Source organism: Mesoplodon densirostris, chromosome 3 (assembly GCF_025265405.1).
Source record: "Mesoplodon densirostris isolate mMesDen1 chromosome 3, mMesDen1 primary haplotype, whole genome shotgun sequence".
NCBI lineage: Eukaryota > Metazoa > Chordata > Mammalia > Artiodactyla > Ziphiidae > Mesoplodon > Mesoplodon densirostris.
The window spans coordinates 165,414,768-165,434,418 of NC_082663.1; the positions used below are offsets into that span (position 1 = coordinate 165,414,768).

The following is a 19,651-nucleotide window of genomic DNA, read 5'->3' on the forward strand; positions in this document are numbered from 1 at the left end:
TGTTGAATAGACAAGCACAGACAGAGCTAAGTGATGGAGAGTCGAAGACTCCCACACTGGACAGCGGTACCTCAGAAGCCATTAGGTGCCCATGAGACATGATGTCTCATGTCTCATCTTCTGGGAAGTTCTTCTCAGGAGTTGAGCTTGCCTCCAAATTCCCTTTGATTCTAAAACAGTTGTAATTGTGTTTATTCACATGATGAGAAGCAAGAGACAAATACCTCCCACCCTGTTTCTTGCTCCCTAAACCCCAGCATCAGCCTGGGTAATGAGCTCCCTTTCAGTCCACGTTTAGAGAAAAGAGAGTCGAGTTCAAACAGTGATGGGAATTAACCAGACTTGTAGCATGGTTCTAATTGAACCACCTCTGGGCAAGTGTGACATGGCCTGACCCTGAGCCCTACTTGTAGATACAGAAAGTGAATGTAAAGGAAAGTCCTTTTTGATATAAGAAGGCAGTGAAAAGAAATTGACACCAGTCCTGATACCCAGATCAGGGTGTGCTCACTCTCCTGGCACAGGGTGGTTGTCCCAGCTGCAGGGTGCTGGATACTGGGTGTTGGGACATTTAGAGACATGGTTGGTCCAGTTCAGAAAACCCAGTGCTTAATGCCAGTAGTAGCATGTCCCCCACTTCAAATGACCTTCCTCTGGGTATGCAACCAGATGCTCTGATTAACAAATAATAATAATGTGTTGATATATAATGCAATGATATCATACCAATTATTAGTATAGTTATTATAAATATTATAATTATTGTTACAGCCTCCATGTTTTAGCATCTTCTATCTTCCAGGCCCTGTGATAAGACATCAGAATGCAGCATTTTACATAACCCTGTTCTGCACCCTTCCGAGGTAGATCCTGGTAATTTCCTCATTTTACCAGTGAGGAAACTGAAGCTTAGAGAAGTTGAATAACTTGCCCGGGGTTACACGGATAAGGACAAGGAGGGGATTGCTCTTCCAGTATCAAATCCTCTGCACTTAACTGCTCCGCTACCAAAAAAATTAAAATTAAAAAGTACATCCTAGGAGCTTCCCTGGTGGCGCAGTGGTTGAGAGTCCGCCTGCCGATGCAGGGGACACGGGTTCGTGCCCCGGTCCGGGAGGATCCCACATGCCGCGGAGTGGCTGGGCCCGTGAGCCATGGCCGCTGAGCCTGCGCGTCCGGAGCCTGTGCTCCACAACGGGAGAGGTCACAACAGTGAGAGGCCCGCATACCGCAAAAAAAAAAAGTACATCCTAGAGAAACAATTATATGCATTAGTGAGATTATTCACTGTAGTAAATGCCGAGAATAATTCAGGAACCACAGACTTTCTTTTTGAAAAGTTGCCTCCTAGGGTGCTCAGATCTAAACCTATGACGTCAGCTTAATCAGCATCACATCCCGTTCCATGAGACTGCCCCAGACATGGCAGGAGGCAAAGGCTGAGCTGTTGGAGTTACAGACCTCCCTTAGCACTGGTTGCCAAACCAGCTCCACCAAATTGAATGGTTTGGGGTTCATTTCCTTGAAAAAGAGAAACATTCATACCAATTCTTAGGCTAGTTATGGGGATTAAAGGAGATACCCCAGTCGTATGTCTAACAGATGCCCCATCGGGGCGCTCATAAAAATCAAAGTCAGAGAATACTCCTATACTGTTCACTGCCTTGCGGAAACCTGGCACATACTAGGTGGTCAGTTAAAGTTCATGGAACCAAATTGAGTTGAAATGACCAGTCGGCTCTCTGCATCCTCTGGTGCTGTATCCTGCGGATCCCAGATCCCCACGGATCAGTCCGCTGTTGGTTAAATCCGGGATGCGGCACCCGTGGATGCAGAGGGTCGGTTGTAATTAACTGAATTCGAAGCTTACCCCACCCCAGTCTCTAGATTCTCTGTTTTGACGTGACCCTGAAGAGAACTAAGATTGTGGTTGTCCCAGAATTATTTTAGATGTTGAACAATGTAGTATTTTACTGAAACATTTCTCACATGACCTTTGGTTTTTTTATCCCTTTAGCTAAGTGGTGATTTTTTTTCTTTTTCTTTTTAATAATGAACAAAATTATAGCCACAATGAAATTTGGTGTTTTCTAACAGAGACAAGATTCATTTTCATTTATTTACAAAATGTTTCACCTGGGTTTCTCTGGGAGATGCAAACATTTTATTTGTTTCAACAGCCTTCCAAATCAGGGTGTTTAATCCTGACATAGCTTTGAATATAGAACTGTCACTGCTTAATGAAAGTCTTAAAATATCTCCAGAATATAATTTTTTGGGTACTGTGCTGCAAATTGTGATTTGTTGAGGCAATTAGGATTAAATTTGTACTTTGTAGAAAACATAGTTAACTTCCATTCAACCCTCAAAGTACTAGGAAGGGAACTGGGTTTCCCATAAATGCACACCCCTCCTTCATAGCCACCCAGACTGGGAGCTGGATCATAGTCAAGCTCTTAAAATGACAAACTTGGTTTTGAGAACATCAGCTTAAGGAAAAAGTGAACATTTCTTTGAAATGTAAAATAATGTTTTCCATTTAAATAAGCAGCCCTTGGGCCTCCCTGGTGGCGCAAGTGGTTGAGAGTCCGCCTGCCGATGCAGGGGATACGGGTTCGTGCCCCGGTCTGGGAGGATCCCATATGCCGCGGAGCGGCTGGGCCCGTGGGCCATGGCCGCTGAGCCTGCGCGTCCGGAGCCTGCGCGTCCGGAGCCTGTGCTCCGCAACGGGGGAGGCCACAACAGTGAGAGGCCCGCATACCGCAAAAAAAAAAAAAAAAAAAAAATAAGCAGCCCTTGGGCCTCCCTGGTGGCGCAGTGGTTGAGAGTCCGCCTGCCAATGCAGGGGATGTGGGTTCGTGCCCCGGTCTGGGAGGATCCCACATGCCGCGGAGCGGCTGGGCCCATGAGCCATGGCCGCTGAGCCTGCACGTCCAGAGCCTGTGCTCCGCAACGGGAGAGGCCACAGCAGTGAGAGGCCCGCGTACCGCAAAAAAAAAAAAAAAAAAAAAAAAAGCAGCCCTTTAATAGTCCAAGAAACTAGAATCTGGGGGGTCCTAGTGGTTTCCTTTCCATTTTATTTCATTTTCCTGTTCACTAAAGGCTAGTTTAGTTCCTGAATTGAAAATGTATTGCTCTTCATTCCTGAATTGAGAGGATATGGTGAAGATCATTGAATCGTTCTTCACCAACAAAGGGTCTTGAATCAGTAAGACTCCCGCTGTCAGCATCTCCTATGAGCAGCACTTAGGTGGAATCAGGTAACAGTCTTGCTGTCCCCAAGGGCTGTAGACTACAGCCACTAGGTCTCTGGGCTGAAATTCTGGCCTGACAAACTAGGTTTGGAGGCAGCCTTTTGGTTTGCTTTGTCCCACCCAAAACAAAATGGAAAAATACCTTTGCATCTTTGAAAAAAATAATTCTAGAGGGTTTTCTCTCAGGAGCATGTGGCTGGTGAGGAAATGTCTCGGAGCCACCAAATGCATTCAGGGGTCAGTTCACTCCCAAAGCAGAGCTTCTATGCTGATTTGAAAAGGCGCTCCTATGCCGATGGTCAGACGCCACCCTTTCTCCATGCCCCAGCTGCCAACAGTGGCTTTGGTGACCAGTGTTTGAGCACCTTTTGTGTCTTGCCCCGTATCAGCTCTTGAATGCCCTTCACACCTGCCTATGACTGATGCTGCCGCTTCCACCCAGGGTGTGGAACGTTGGATGGCTTGGCTTACCTATGGCCAAGAGTCCATTACTCTACAGAACTGGGTCCTGAAAGCCAAGAGCCTAGGAAATTGATCCCTCCTGTCACTTGGCTTTATGGAGGGGAGGAGAGCATGGAGGAGACATAGAGACACAGAGCTGGGGAGAATCAGAGCATCGTTTTTACCTTTCCCTGAGCTTTCACTTCCTATCTTTGAAGGCGCACACGAGTAAGGGATGGTGAGGAGGAAGGATGAAGGGAATAATGGTTCTATTTCTCCAAGGCCATATTTGGACTCACTGTAGAAAAGCTGTAGAGAGCCCATTCTCTCTCTCTCTTTTTTTTTTTTTTTTTTGCGGTACGCGGGCCTCTCACTGTTGTGGCCTCTCCCGCTGCGGAGCACAGGCTCCGGACACGCAGGCTCAGCGGCCATGGCTCACGGGCCCAGCCGCTCCGTGGCATGTGGGATCCTCCCGGACCGGGGCACGAACCCACATCCCCTGCATTGGCAGGTGGACTCTCAACCACTGCGCCACCAGGGAAGCCCAAGCTCATTCTCTTTTGAGGACCCCAGCTATCAGCTCTATTTTATCCACTGATTGAATGAAACCTGCCAATGTGAGGTTTCTTTCTGTTTTTTAATTTTTTGGTCTTCCCAATGTTTAAAAAAATTAGAATTCATTCCCAACACTTAACTCCTGGGTAATTTTATAGAAAAGTATATGATTTCAACTTCCTTTGAATATTTAGAAGCTGTGGCAACCCTGAGTTGACATGTGGCTATGATGCCCCGGAGCAGCATTGTCCACTAAAGCAGTGGTCCCCAACCTTTTTGGCACCAGGGACCGGTTTCGTGGAAGACAATTTTTCCACGCAAGGGAGTAGGGGGTGGGCAGGGGATGGTTCAGGCCGTAATGCGAGCGCTGGGGAGCAGCCGATGAGGCTTCCCTCGCTTGTCTGCAGCCACTCACCTCCTGCTGTGCAGCCCGGTTTCTAACAGGCTGAGGCTGGGTACCGTTCCGCGGCCCGGGGGCTGGGGACCCCTGCACTAAAGGACTCTCTGTGATGAAGGAAATGTTTCATATCTGAGCTGTCCAGTATGATAGCCACTAGCCACATGTGACTCTTGAGCACGTGAAAGGTGCCTAGTGCCACTAAGAAACTAAATGTTTAGCTTTATTTAATTTTACTTGATATGAATTTAAATTGCCACACGTAGCTTGTGGCTGCCTTATCGGATAGTGCAGGTTTAGAGCTGAGGGGCAAGGACTGCATTTGGACAGGGCATGCCCTCTGCAAATCTCCATAGCTCCCACCAGGCCAGCTCTCCTGCCTGCCCTGCTCCAAACCCCTGGAGCCATTTCACATCCATTAATAAGCACAGTGTTTAAACAGTATACTTTCCAAAGCTAGATACTTTGAAATACCTGCCACTCCCCTGACCCCCCCACTCTGCCCTTTCTCTCTCTTAATTTAAGCATCTGGATCTTATACCCCCAAAAGACCTATTTTCACTGAAGCCCAGGAGTAGGCTTATTAAAACCATCTCCCATCAAAGCAAAACCCTCTCTGAGTGAATTAGTTTCTGGATCCCAATTATTCACTTCTCTCAGCTCTGCAAATGACTTCCACAAAGTCAACTAGGAAGGAAAATCGCTCCCATTGTCTAGACCCATCCCTTCTCCATACATAAGCGGAAGATGCAGCAGGCAGTTAGGGAAGCAAGCCCATTAACCCCGCAGAAGCTGAGCCTGGTGTCTGCATAAAGAGAGAAAGGAAAAGAGGCGACCCGCGCAACTATTTTCAAATGCTTCACAGCGGGGGCTGGTTGCAACTTTCAGAGTTTGGTCAGATGTCCTGTCTTTATGCAGACCCGGATAGATCTGGGCATCCACAATCCCTTCCACCGCCTTCTGGAAAACTATTCCAATTTTCAGAAATGCCATTTTAGAGCCAACGTCAGCTCAAGTGAAATTGGAGAATGGAACTGCAGGCTCCGGGGGAAGACGCTGGAGGTCAACTGGTCCCACTACTTCATTTGAAGAGAAAGAAACTCCCCAGAAAGGTTAAGTGACTTGCCCACAGCTATAGGAAAATTTCACGGAAGAACCAGGCCAGAAATTGAGTCTATGGACTGTTATCTAATGCTGTATATTGCCATCTAACCTTCCCTATATTAGCAGGCAGGAAACAAAAATTAGTGGAGCCAGCCTCTATGTCCTATCCATCTCACCATCCCTTAATCTCCAGCATTTTACCAGAGGGAACATTTTACCTTCAACATGGGGAACACACCCTCCCTTTCTAGAGCCTTCCAGTCCTGCAGCCACTGCTTGGGGGATACTGGTACCCAAGTCAGAGGGCAGTCTGGGAAGAGATCAAATTCTGCATCATTAATCCCAGCTAGCAGGGGTGACCCAAGGCCCTATGAGTAAGCACCAGGGACCCCATCTTTGAGCCTAAATAGCCCAAAGTGTAAACTATACCCAGTTCCCTGAGAGAGTCCTTCCCTTACAAACATCAGCAGGTAAAAACAAGTTCCCTCTGACATCTCAGCCCAAGAGCAGAGCCTCCTTCCTGCACCCTGTACAGTTTTTTCTGCTAACAGCTCTGAAGTGGCTAAGTTCCAAACCGTCCACGAGAAACAACTTATGTGTTTAGCCACAGAGCTGATGAGTAGCGAACAAACACCAGACAAGAGTGCACAGGTCTGGTGGAACACAGTTTTACCCTATAAACAGATACTTCTTCAGGGCTCTTTGTCCCCGAGTAATGATGGTGGCGGGGGGGAAGCAGTGAATATCAATTTTCAACCGTTTAAATGCAGTCGGTGTGAATAGTAGGTTCCTGGAGCGTGCCTCCGCCAGAGCTTGCCCTTCAGGAGATGCAGTATGGGAAGAAGGCTTTAACCACACAGCACCACAATGCCATTAAAATACTTTGATGATTTATTTATCTATATAGCCCCTATGTGCTATGCAGATGTTAAATATATATATTTGATTCAGATTGTTCAAGTAATCCGTTTGGTTCAGAGACTGAAAACTGGCTTCTGCGAGCCAAATCCAGCCCCTGGATATGTTTCCTTTGTGACTTTAGCTCCTTAAAGGCGATGCAATCACCAATATGGAGGAACAATGAGATTTCACATAAAAATGCTAGATGTCTGGCTTTCTCTTTAACAAAAGGAGAAAACTGGCGGCACTGCACCCATATTCCGGCGTAGCGGCAGACCTCTGAAATGAGAAGCAATGGTCCTGAGTAGTCGAGTTGCGTTTACACAAGTGCCGTTCCTCAGCTATCAAGCCTCGCCCTGTAGGCAATTGACTTTGTACTCCCAGATCAGCCCAGAAGGCTGTTTCGAGTGGAAATTTCTTTTTTATCGAAAGATGCCAAAAGCATGACCCTTCGCATTTGGAAACTCACCCGTTCCTTCAGTAAATATTTATTGAGTATTCCTTTGTGCCAAACACAGAGCTAGGTCCTGCCTACACAGCGGGGGATAAAACAGATGTGCTGTCTTCCGCCTCTTAGCGTACACGTTCGTGGGTATTTAAGAACTTTCCCCTTCTTCCTCTCTTCCTGGCTCAAAGGCAGCTGAGGTGGAATTGTCTGTTTCTCTCTCTCTCGATGACAAACTCACCTGTCCAGTTATGTAAGTTGGAGGTCATTCTTTCACCCCCAGCAGACATCTCGCACACTGGAAAGTGCCTGGTTTCTAAATAATATAGTAGACAAGATGGATTGTCCAGGCTTCCAGTTTACAGATGATGAAATAGAATTAGGAGACTGAGGCCATCTCATTCATGTTGTCATTTAAGGTACATTTGACAATTCAGTTGGTCATTGGGACGCAGTTGAATCATGCTGCATCACCACTAGGCAGTATCTGTGATGATCTCAGTAAATGAGTAAGGCGTTCTTCAGAATCCAGGAACCAAAAACACTGGAGCATCATGAATACTTACACCACAAGCATCTGACTGAGCAATGGTGGGAGTTGAAGCTTCATCTTTCTCTTTTGCCCTTCCACTTTTTACGTTTCTTTTGCAGGCATCTTTTTTTTTTTTTTTTTTTTTTTTAACACTGAGGCTCTGCTGGGTGGATGGAGATGAGTTTCTGCCTGTCATAATATGAATGTATAATGAAGGCAGAACCAAAGACAAGCCCTTTTGTTAAGGAATCCATATCATCAGAGGCCCCAATTGGCAGCTGATTGTTTTTATTTATTTCTGTAGGTTTTACATGACACCTGGAGACCATTTAAAATGTTACTTGGCGGTGAGAGCTCTGTGTTTAAAAATAACGCTCACCCAGTGCCAAATCACTTTAGAGTTGGGTACAAATATTGAGACAAAAACCCCAGCTGTTATTGCTTTGGCTGCTAATTTGAGGTGTCAAATGAGAGCCCGACTGCTATACGTCAGTGAATAAGGCCCCTTGTGAGGTCATTATGTTTTCTAACAGTTGAGAGTAATGGACTAATCAGTGCAGCATCAGTTGTTTTCATTATATGCCCACACAATGGTTATGAGCTTTAATTTAAACGGTCCTCAGGGAGATGAAGGAAATTGGTATTAGGCAGCACCCAGGATAGTCCAGGAGAGCAGGTGCCGTAAGGGAGATGGCTTCCCACCCTCCTCTCTCTTCTCTCTCCCTCCATCTTTCATTCCTCCTGCCACATCTGCCCTCAGAGACTCATTGTCTGCTCCAAACAGGCAAAAGATGAGCTTTTCTCAAGGAGCAGATCTGGACTCTTGGTTCTTCGTGGTGTTCTGAAAAATCCCAATCGGCCAATCCAACAGTCGGGGTGGCTTTTGGCAACACTTAGACTTGTCGGCCAAGCCTGGACCTTGGAAGGCATTGAGCCACGGTTGCCCTCTCTTCTCTGTAGCCTCTACTACCCTCCTCCTGTCCATGCTGAGCTTTCTCTGTTCCTGGGACCAGAGGAGGGTCGGGTGTTGCTGTGGCTTTGAGCAGCCTTGACAGGGATGCAAACACCTGTGTCCCTGCCACATCGAAACCAGGCAGGGCTGAGTCTACCACTAACACGTATGATTCACCTCCACCTTTGGACGGCAGGGAAGTTGGACGGCCGATGTCTGCTGAAGGCAATCCTGTAAGAGACAGATTTGTGTAATGATAAAAAATATAGGATCTGGTGTGACACTTTCCTGGATTTGAATATTGGCTCCACAACTCTACTGTTATGTTATCGGGGCAGAGTTCATTGATCTTTCCAGGGTCCAAAGTGGAAATGACAAGAGTATCTCAGGATTGTTGGAAGAATTAAATGAGATAATGCATGCAATTAGCAAAAACATGATCAATAGCATCAGTATTGTTGTTGTTATTATCACGGGCATCTTTATTGGAAGATCTTGGCAAGCTCACCTCAAAGCAGTAGCCTTTACTAGTCCACCTCATTGGAGGAAAGCAGAGAGCTCATGGGAGAACCTATAACATCAGTTTAGGTTTCTCAAAGGACACGTTATTGTACATTATTCTTCCTGATTTCTGGAATTTCCCAGAGCTTCCAGCCAAATCAGAACAGTGCATAGCTGGGTGAGAAAGGCAAGTTCAGCTTTGATAGGAGGGAAACAGTCAGGGAACTTCATCCAAAAATGACTGAGTCAGTGCAGTTGGGGAGAGACCCTGGGCTGGGAGAGAGGCTTGGGGATGCCTCTCTCAACCTCGGTAGGCCCAGTGGCATTCAGTGTGTGCTCTCCCAGGGCCAAGTCCACAGAGATGCCACCTACACACATTCTAATGGGCCAAGCTAGCCAACAGCTTTCACATTCCCAGGATCCAGGAGCATGTGGAAGGGCCTGGTCATCAGCAGTAGGTACCATGGTTGATTCCTGGTACCATGATGGCTGTCCGTCAACACCCACCAAGCAAGACCAGGACAAGCCAGTCCTGCTTTGACACAGCAAGAGGGAGAGGCAGAAGTGAGCCCTGACAGACCCTCCCTTTGAGGTCTACATGCTACCAGAACCCCTCTGTACTTTCATGCCCCCTTGGCAGCCAGTTAGGTATTTCCCACGGGGTCCAGCCACAGTGTTTGCACTCGTCTGCTCTTTAGGAAATGATTCTGCCTACTTTGGTTGTGCCTGACCCTGTGAATTCAATGTAGGCCTTGTGGGAGGTAGTTATATCTCCTGAGTTTAGAGTGCTGGCCACTGGGCTCCCACATTTGTAAGTACAAGTCAGGGAATCAATCTCTAGACTCACTTTAAAAAGACATCGTTTTGAAATGGCCATGGCTGCTGATGACCCACCAAGAGTCTCCTTCCTGGTGACCCTTAAAGAGGGAACCACCTTATTTATCTAGACTTAAGAAGAAGTCAACCTGCCTTGAGACAGGAGATGAATGGGCCAAGCTACCAAGATGGTCTATCTGACCCAAGGAGTCTGGATCCCCACCTGTGCAGAGGGGAAGAAGAGGGGTTCCAAGAGCACCCCCGGGAAGCTTGGCACTCTGGGAGACTGCAGTAGCGCTTACTGTGGATGCCTGGTTTTGCAATTATGTGATACACGCTCACAGATAGTATTGCTGCATTAGAGCCAATTACATAGTGTTATGGACACACAACATGCAGATTACACCCAGAGCCAGGAAAGCACAGCTTGACAAAGCAATGGCCTAATCGGAGGAGACGGAGGGAAATGTCAGCCTTATTAAGGTTGCCAGTGTGGTGTGGCTGCAGCTGGACTTCGCTCCTCCAGATCAAAGATGGTTTTCTTGAGTGATGCAAGGGAGAGCCACACTTTAGCCCTCAGCAGAGATCATTGGGGAGCCAGGGGCAGAAATCAAGTCGGGCCTCTCTAAGAGTGATCACAGCCACCTCCATTGAGGACTGCGTACTACTTAAGAACTTGGGCCTCTCCCTAAACAGGAAGAGACCCAACTCCCTTGTGCTCTCCACACAAGAGGCCTTCCATCTCAGGGGCAGCCATATGCTGCCCTCCACATTCAGGTCAAGGTTCTGTCCTTAGCCTTTTCCCTAGTTCAGTGGTTCTCCAACTTGAGCTTGCATAAGAATCCTCTCATTCATTGAAACACACAAAGCTGGGCCTACACCAGAGCTGCTGATTCAGTAGGTTGGCCTGATGCATATACTGAAAATATGCATCTTTAACAAGTCCACAGGTGATATTGCAGATCTGGGGACCACACCTGGAGAACCACTGTCCAAGTTCATTCCCTGCCCACCCCAAGGTGGGTTCTCCTGCCCCGTCTCTTGAACAGGGCCTTCTGCTAGGCTGTCATTCCATCACAGCATTACAGGTTCCAGGAGCATTGGAACCCAGCTTCCCAGGTGAGAGCATAGGATGGGAATAAGAAGTGTGGATTCTAGGGTGAGATTGCCTGGTTTTAAATCCCAGCCCTACCACTTGCCACTGGGGCTTTCCTGCCGATGTTTTACAGTCTTTAAGGTTTTTTTTTTTTTTTTTTTCTTTTTGCGGTATGCGGGCCTCTCACTGTTGTGGCCTCTTCCATTGCGGAGCACAGGCTCCGGACGCGCAGGCCCAGCGGCCATGGCTCACGGGCCCAGCCGCTCCGCGGCATATGGGATCCTCCCAGACCGGGGCACGAACCCGTATCCCCTGCATCAGCAGGCGGACTCTTAACCACTGCGCCACCAGGGAGGCCCTACAGTCTTTAAGTTTTGAAAGTCGTTGACCTAATCCCCTCTCCTTACCAAGCAGTTAGGTGACTCGCCCAGCATATCACAGCTAATCATTGGCAAAGACAGGACCAGAACTGCCCAGTTCTAGAGCAGCCAGTGGGCAGCAAACATGGTTTATAAAAAGCCAGTTAGTAAATATTTTAGGCTTTCTGGCCATATGGTCTCTGTTGCAACTACTCAGCTGCTGTAATGTGAAAGCAGCCATAGACAGTACATAAACAAATGGGTAAAACTGTATTTACAAAAACAGGCTGAGTTGGATGGGCTTTAGCCTGTAGGCAGTAGTTTGCCAACCCCTGGAACAGACCGGTATGTGTACCACTGCTTCATACATACATTGCGACTAGGAGCCCTTGTCTTGCCTGGGTGCCCCAGTATTTAGCTGAGGAACACAGGGAAACACAAACTTTGTCCAGGTACCAGTGTTCAATTATGTGTGCTATAGGAGCAATAGTAAGTGCACTAATCCCCTAGTGCCCTGGAAAAAAAGTTTAATGCCCCCTTTCTAGTGTTCACAAGCAAGAGAGAGTGGGATCCACTGGTAGAAGTAGCATTGTCCACGCAGATGATTTTAATATGGAAAACAGTCCCTTTTCATTAGACATTAATGCTCCAATTATGACAAAACAGAAAAGAGACTAGACAGAATACAGGTTAGTCTCAATAGAAATATAGTATATATAATGGGGTAAGTAGGGGCTTTAAAAGAGAGAAATGGGAGGTAGATGGACTGTCTTTTAAATGCCATGGGGTATCCTTCTCAAACTCTTGCAAAAAATTGCAGAGGAAAGAACACTCCCAAACTCATTCTACAAGGCCACCATCACCCTGATACCAAAAGCAGATAAAGATACTACAAAAAAAAGAAAATTACAGACCAGTATCACTGATGAATATGGATGTAAAAATCCTCAACAAAATACAAGCAAACAGAATCCAACAACACATTAAAAGGATCATACAGCATGATCAAGTGGGATTTGTCGCAGGGATGCAAGGATTCTTCAATATATGCAAATCAATCAATGTGATACACCACATTAACAAATTGAAGAAGAAAAAACATATGATCATCTCAATAGATGTAGAAAAAGCTTTTGACAAAATTCAACACCCATTTATGATAAAAACTCTCCAGGAGGTGGTCATTGAGGGAACCTACCTCAACATAATAAAGGCCATATATGACAAACCCACAACAAAAATCATTCTCAATGGTGAAAAACTGAAAGCATTTCCTCTAAGATCAGGAATAAGACAAGGATGTCCACTCTCGCCACTATTATTCAACATAGTTTTGGAAGTCCTAGCCACAGCAATCAGAGAAGAAAAAGAAATAAAAGGAATCTAAATTGGAAAAGAAGAAGTAAAACTGTCACTGTTTGCAGATGACATGATACTATACGTAGAGAATCCTAAAGATGCCACCAGAAAACTACTAGAGCTAATCAATGAATTTGGTAAAGCTGCAGGATATAAAACTAATGCACAGAAATCTCTTGCATTCCTATACACTAACAACAATTAAGGAAACAATCCCATTCACTGTTGCAACAAAAAGAATAAAATACCTAGGAATAAACCTACCTAAGGAGGCAAAAGACCTATATGCAGAAAACTATAAGACACTGATGAAAGAAATCAAAGACAATACAAACAGACGGAGAGATATACCATGTTCTTGGATTGGAATAATCAATATTGTGAAAATGACTGTACTATCCAAAGCAATCTACAGATTCAGGGCAATCACTATCAAATTACCAATGGCATTTTTTATAGAACTAGAACAAAAAATCTTAAAATTTGTATGGAGACACAAAAGACCCCAAATAGCCAAAGCAATCTTGAGAAAGAAAAAAGGAGCTGGAGAAATCAGACTCCCTGACTTCAGACTACACTACAAAGCTACAGTAATCAAGACAATATGGTACTGGCACAAAAACAGGAATACAGATCAATGGAACAGGACAGAAAGCCCAGAGATAAACCCACACACCTATGGTCAACTAATCTATGACAAAGGAGGCAAGGATATACAATGGAGGAAAGACAGTCTCTTCAGTAAGTGGTGCTGGGAAAACTGGACAGCTACGTGTAAAAGAATGAAATTAGAACACTTCCTACCACCATACAAAAATAAACTCAAAATGGATTAAAGACCTAAATGTAAGACTGGACCCTATTAAACTCTTAGAGGAAAACATAGGAAGAACACTCTTTGACATAAATCACAGCAAGATCTTTTTTGACCCACCTCCTAGAGTAATGAAAATAAAAACAAAAATAGACAGATGGGACCTAATGAAACTTAAAAGCTTTTGCACAGCAAAGGAAACTACAAACAAGGGGAAAAGACAACCATCAGAATGGGAGAAAATATTTGCAAACAAATCAATGGACAAAGGACTAATCTCCAAAGTATATAAAAAGCTCATGCAGCTCAATATTAAAAAAAAAACAAACAACCCAATCCAAAAATAGGCAGAAGACCTAAATAGACATTTCTCCAAAGAAGACATACAGATGGCCAAGACGCACATGAAAAGCTGCTCAACATCACTGATTATTAGAGAAATGCAAATCAAAACTACAATGAGGTATCACCTCACACCGGTTAGAATGGCCATCATCAAAAAATCCACAAACAATAAATGCTGGAGAGGATGTGGAGAAAAGGGAACCCTCTTTCACTGTTGGTGGGAATGTAAATTGATACAGCCACTATGGAGAACAGTATGGAGGTTCCTTAAAAAACTAAAAATAGAACTACCATATGACCCAGCAATCACACTACTAGGCATATACCCAGAGAAAACCATAATTCAAAAAGAGTCATATACCACAATGTTCACTGCAGCACTATTTACAATAGCCAGGACATGGAAGCAACCTAAATGTCCATCGACAGACAAAGGGATAAAGAAGATGTGATACATATACACACTGGAATACTACTCAGCCATAGAAAGGAGTGAAACTGGGCCATTTGCAGAGACAGGGACGGACCTAGAGCCTGTCATACCGAGTGAAGTAAATTAGAAAGGGAAAAACAAATATCGTATATTAACGCATATATGTGGAATCTAGAAAAATGGTACAGATGAACCAGTTTGCAAGGCGGAAATAGAGACACAGATGTAGAGAACGAATATATGGACACCAAGGGGGGAAAGTGGGGGGTTGGGGGTGGGATGAGTTGGGAGATTAGGGTTGACATATATTCACTAATATGTATAAAATAGATAACTAATAAGAACCTGCTGTACAGCACAGGGAGGTCCACTTCACTTTGCTGTACAGTAGAAACTAACACAACATGGTAAAACAACTATACCCCAATTTTTAAAATAAATAAATAAATAAATCCAATAGGGGGGAAATTGCATTATTTCTAGTTCATACTGAAATGCCTATTCAGTAGCTTGTCATGGTACAAAAAGGGGAGGCCAGGACAGTCTTGAAGTTTCATAGAATTAATGTGACCCTGAACTTGAGCCTGAAACCTGACGGAAAATGCTGAATTAAGAGCACTTACTTGGAGAAAAGCTTCCAACTGGGGCGACTTGGGGTAAAGCATATCTTCTCAATAGGAACAGGGCAGTGAGATTAAAGCTAGATTCTAGAACTAGCAAAACTCTTCCAGGAAATGGAAGTAATAAATAAGGTGAGGTTGATGAGGTCACCGTAGGTTAGGCTTGGGCAGTCATCTAATGGGGGTGGAGGTGGGTCATTGTCAGACCAAACCATTTATTTTTTTCTGTTGATTAATTTTCAAGAAAGTTTCTGGAACAAGAGGCAATGGGAGGCTTGCTGAGTTATTTCCGGCTTTGGGTCCCTGAGTGGAAATGACAGAGAATATCTTTGCTGAAGTAACAAACTTGCCCTGAAAACAGGAGGCAATGATAAAGTTGGGAGAAACTGTGAAAAGAAAGAGTAGTGAGTCCTGAATCCTCTAGGAGCTCATTGCTACCCTGGGTAGGTCTCTTATGTCTTATAGCCTCAAACTGCTCATCTGTAAGACGGGGATAATAACTTCAACCTCAGAGTGCTTCAAGTACCAAATAAGATGAATGTGAAAGTATACTGTAAACCATAAAGGACCAAACAAACACAAGCTACAATAATAATAGTTAATAATTACCGATCACTGCCTATGAGCCAGGCAGTGTGCTAACAAGTGTGCTTTCCATGCCCTGTTTCAAGGGCATGATGGTCAGCTGGATAATGTCCCCCCAAAGATGTTCATGTCCTCATCCCAGGAACTTATGAATCGTACCTTATGTGGCAAAAGGAACTTGGTATATATGGCTAAGAATCCTGAGATGGGGAGGTTATCCTGGATTATCCAGTCAGGCTCTAAGTGTCGTCACACAGGTCCTCTTAAGAGGGAGGCAGGACATCAGAGTGGACAGTAGGAGATGTGACAACAGAAGCAAGAGGTTGGAGTGATACAAGGAAGGGGCCACGAGCCAAGGAATATGGTGGCCTCTACAAGCCGCAGAAGACAAGGAAATGAATTCTCCTCTTGAGGCCTCCAGAAGAAACACAGTCCCGTGAACCCATTTTAGACTTCTGACCTCCAGACTGTTTGAGAATAAGTTTACGTTGCTTTAAACCACAGAATGTGTGGTAATCTGTTACAGCAGCCTTAGACAACTAAGGCAGGTGTCATTTCTGGAGTCAGGCTTGTGTGGATTTAAGTCCTGGTACCACCACTTGCTTCATCCATGACATGGAGGTGATAGAAAGGTGCCTGCCTCATCGGGTGGTTATAGAAATGAGATGGCAAGTAGGACCCTCAGCCCAGTGCCTGCCTGGCATAAAATAAGCTCGCAGTCAATGTTGGCAATTATTAGAACCATCTCGTTTCATCACCAGGAAATCTCTGTGAGATCAGTGCTGCTATTTGCCCCATGTTACAGAGGAGGAAACTTAATAAGATGATGAAAACTTACTCATGGTTGCACGGGCCGTAAGTGGCAGAGGCAGAATCTAAACCAGGTCATTGCCTTTGAGGCCGTGCTCACCCACTCTGCTCTTCTGCATCAGGGTTATGACAGTGACATCTCTGTCAAATGCCAGCTGCTTAGGCTGGGACACAAGAACCAGATAGAGCAGAGTGCTCCGTGCATGGGCAAAAGCCACCAAGATTGGAAATGAAATAAATCTGTGTTTATTAGGGAAAAAGAAACTGTAGCTGCCATGGAGATCAGCATCCAAGAGGTTAGCAACCCTCTGATGTCCCTGGGTCGGGCAGCCCCACATAGCAAATCATGAAGGTCTGAATACTGTGTTTAGTCACTTTGGTTCTGGAATAATTGCTATTATCATAAATGTTTTATAGCCCTCATTACGGCTCACATTTAAATATCAGTGTAGTCATACATTAATAAGTCATCGCTGCCGGACGACTGCCGGATGCAGTTACAACCCAAGCCCGGCATATAACTGCACTGTATATTCAGCTAAATGAGGGCTGGCTGTGAACTCAGCCTGATGTTGAGTTGCTGGGTATGTTTGGAAGGAAGGCTCTTTTCTGCAAAGGCTTCTTGCTCTTTGCTTTTGAGAGATAAGGGGGACGCTCAGATTTTGTCTGGTAGTGAGTTAACGACCCTAACTAGGTATCCCCCAGGTGTGGAGCCTAGAACTCTGGGATGGATAGAAGCAGAAATGAAGGCATTGTTTCTGCCCTGGAGGCATTCCTAATCCGCTGGAGAGGGGGTGGGATGGGGAGCATAGCCCTCGCTCCTCGGAAACTCCCTACCAAGGCAGGAGAGCCCGGACCAATGGGAAGGACAGATTCTTCCACCCTGTCTGATGACATGCTCTGAACACTTCCTGGGTGGATGGAGATAGGATGGATTCACACACGCACACACACACGCACACATACACACTTATGGAAAAGATAAGCCACATGAAACAAAATAGCTATGTAGGTTCCACTTCATAAAATGTCCAGTGTCTGAATTGGTGCATTAGTAAAGTCCCAGAGTGGGCAGAAACAGGCAGTGTAAATTTGGTTCTTTCCTCTCTAGCATACTCTATGGCTAAAATAATGCTAGACACAGGGTAGGTGCAGAAGAAATATGCGGGGGGAGGGAGGAAAAAGTAGTCGGTTCTGTGCCTCTGTGTAAATAGATTTCCTCCTGGCCTTTTTGGCCAAAGGCCTTGAGGAATAGCCTGGGGTGAGGGGTATGTGGTCCCTGGAATCCTGCTGTGACTAGTGTCCCCAGGGGAGAAAGCATCTGTGCAGGGCCCCTTGGGTGGGGTGGGGTGTGTATGGGGGCCACTGTGTGCCAGACAGAGCTCTGTTGGTATTCCCTTGGGGGTTGGGGTTGTGTGAGGGGAACCGGAATGACCAGGACAGGACTAGATCCTCTCCACCAACATCAGTTAAACGGGAGCCTCAATGACTGAGCACATACTGTCTGCTAAGCCTTTTACCAGCCTGTGAGGTAGGAACCATTGCCTTCCTCCTTCTGCCGATGAAGAAGCTGTGGTTAAGAGATGTTGATCATTGGCCCGAGACCACACAACTAGGGCATATAAGACTCAATCTGAACCATGTATGGACCAGGCCTTGGGACTGTAGTAATGCATAAGATAGAAAATGTTAGAGGGCGTTTTAAGAGGAAGATAATGTGTTTACCGAGAGCGAGGGGCAAAAGAAGTCTGTTTAACCAGTGAAGGCTTCCAAAGAAAGGCTCCTTCCTGGGCCAGTGGGACCCCGTGGGAGGGTAAGAGGAGGGGGAGGATGAGAAGAGGGCATCTGATGTGGCCTTGGAGGAGCACAGGAGCAAGTGACCATCACGAAGGAGCGTACCATGGGCCGTATCCAACTCCTGCTCTTTGAGATGCAAAGTGAGGCAGGTGTGGGTCAGAGAGCTGAGAACTAGATCCAGTCTTGCCGCGAACGGTTGCCTCTGTCTGCATAGTCACTGAAACAACCGACCCAGACGGGCCCTTCTGCTACATAACATTTCCACTTCTGCACATGGTTTCCTTGGCTGCCGTGCTTTCCCTGGGCTCCCATAATAGGTCCTTCTAGAAGGGTAAGCCCAGGGCTGTACTTACCTACAGGCTGATTTCATTCTGGTCCATTTATGGGGCTCACATCCCCCTCTTCCCTTTTCCCTGTACAAAGATACCAGTCAGTGTTAATGCTGCACTGGAGGAGTCCCCATCCATGGTCACGGGGAGGCACAAGCAAGTAGAGACCGAATCCCTGTGCTCACAGACTCACTTCAGACAAGATATGTTTAAAGAGCCAGAAGATGGCTGGAAAATACTCACAAAATAACCTATCCACATAGCATCCTGTATGAGTCAGTATGTATAATGGGCAGGGCAAGGAGTTTGGAGCAAGCTAGTACTGCGTTCAAATCCCAAGTCCACAGCTTAATAGCTGTGAGTCCTTGGAAAAGTAGTTTTACTTCTCTGAAGCTCAGCTTCCTCATCTATAACACAAGGATAAAGCCTCCCCTGTAGGGTTGTGTGCAGCTAAGCAAGATGTTTTGTATCTGTTTCCTTCTCTCTAAAATGAGGACAAGATTATGTAACGGGCATTGTAGTTGTGGGAATCAGCGACGTTGTAATGAAGCACTCAGGACACAGTAGGATTTCAGGAAGCAACCTTATTGCTCCAGGTAGGTAAGTGAGTACTGAGAGGGCAGCAGAGGAAAAGAGGGACCCACTTGTAAAAGGAATCAGGGATTCTCCTATCATCTGGAGACCCGTCCATTTGTCTCCGGCTGCTGCACCAACTAACCCATGGCTGTTGATGGATGGTCCCTCTTGCAGTCACATCCATCCCTTCCCCACCTTCCATAAGCGTCCTGGTACCCGCCACGCTGCTGCCCTGTTGACCGTTTCTCCTCTCTCTCCGCAGCACTCTCAATAACAACAACATTAGCCGCATCCTGGTCACCAGCTTCAACCACATGCCGAAGATTCGAACCTTGTGAGTAAAGGTCCCCTGCTTCCTCCCCCACCTGCTCCCCACCTTAAGCAGCTCTCAGCTGCTTGTAAAACCTCACCCTTGGTTCCTACATCCAAACGCCTCCTCCCTCTGCTACTGACTAAGGGGTGTTGGTGAGCGAGGGCAGACGTGGGGAAGGGTCACGGAGCCACCCATGGTTCTCAACCACCATCCTGCTTCAGGCCAACTCAGTTCTCTTCACCCCGGGAGTCTTCCTGGACTGGGGAAATCTTCTTTGTGTTTTCCACCTGGATGGAAAAGTTTATCAGTGTTACATCG

At 46.0% G+C, this 19,651-nt stretch overlaps 1 protein-coding gene across 1 annotated transcript in view; it reads left to right on the top strand.

Moving 5' to 3' along the window:
• The window catches only part of SLIT3 (slit guidance ligand 3), a 621,296-nt gene that overhangs the window by 455,236 nt on the left and 146,409 nt on the right, over positions 1–19,651 (top strand). Inside the window, exon 7 of the mRNA XM_060094956.1 lies at positions 19,283–19,354. Within this exon, the coding sequence (XP_059950939.1) occupies positions 19,283–19,354 (72 nt within the window). The remainder of the gene's footprint in view (positions 1–19,282; positions 19,355–19,651) is intronic.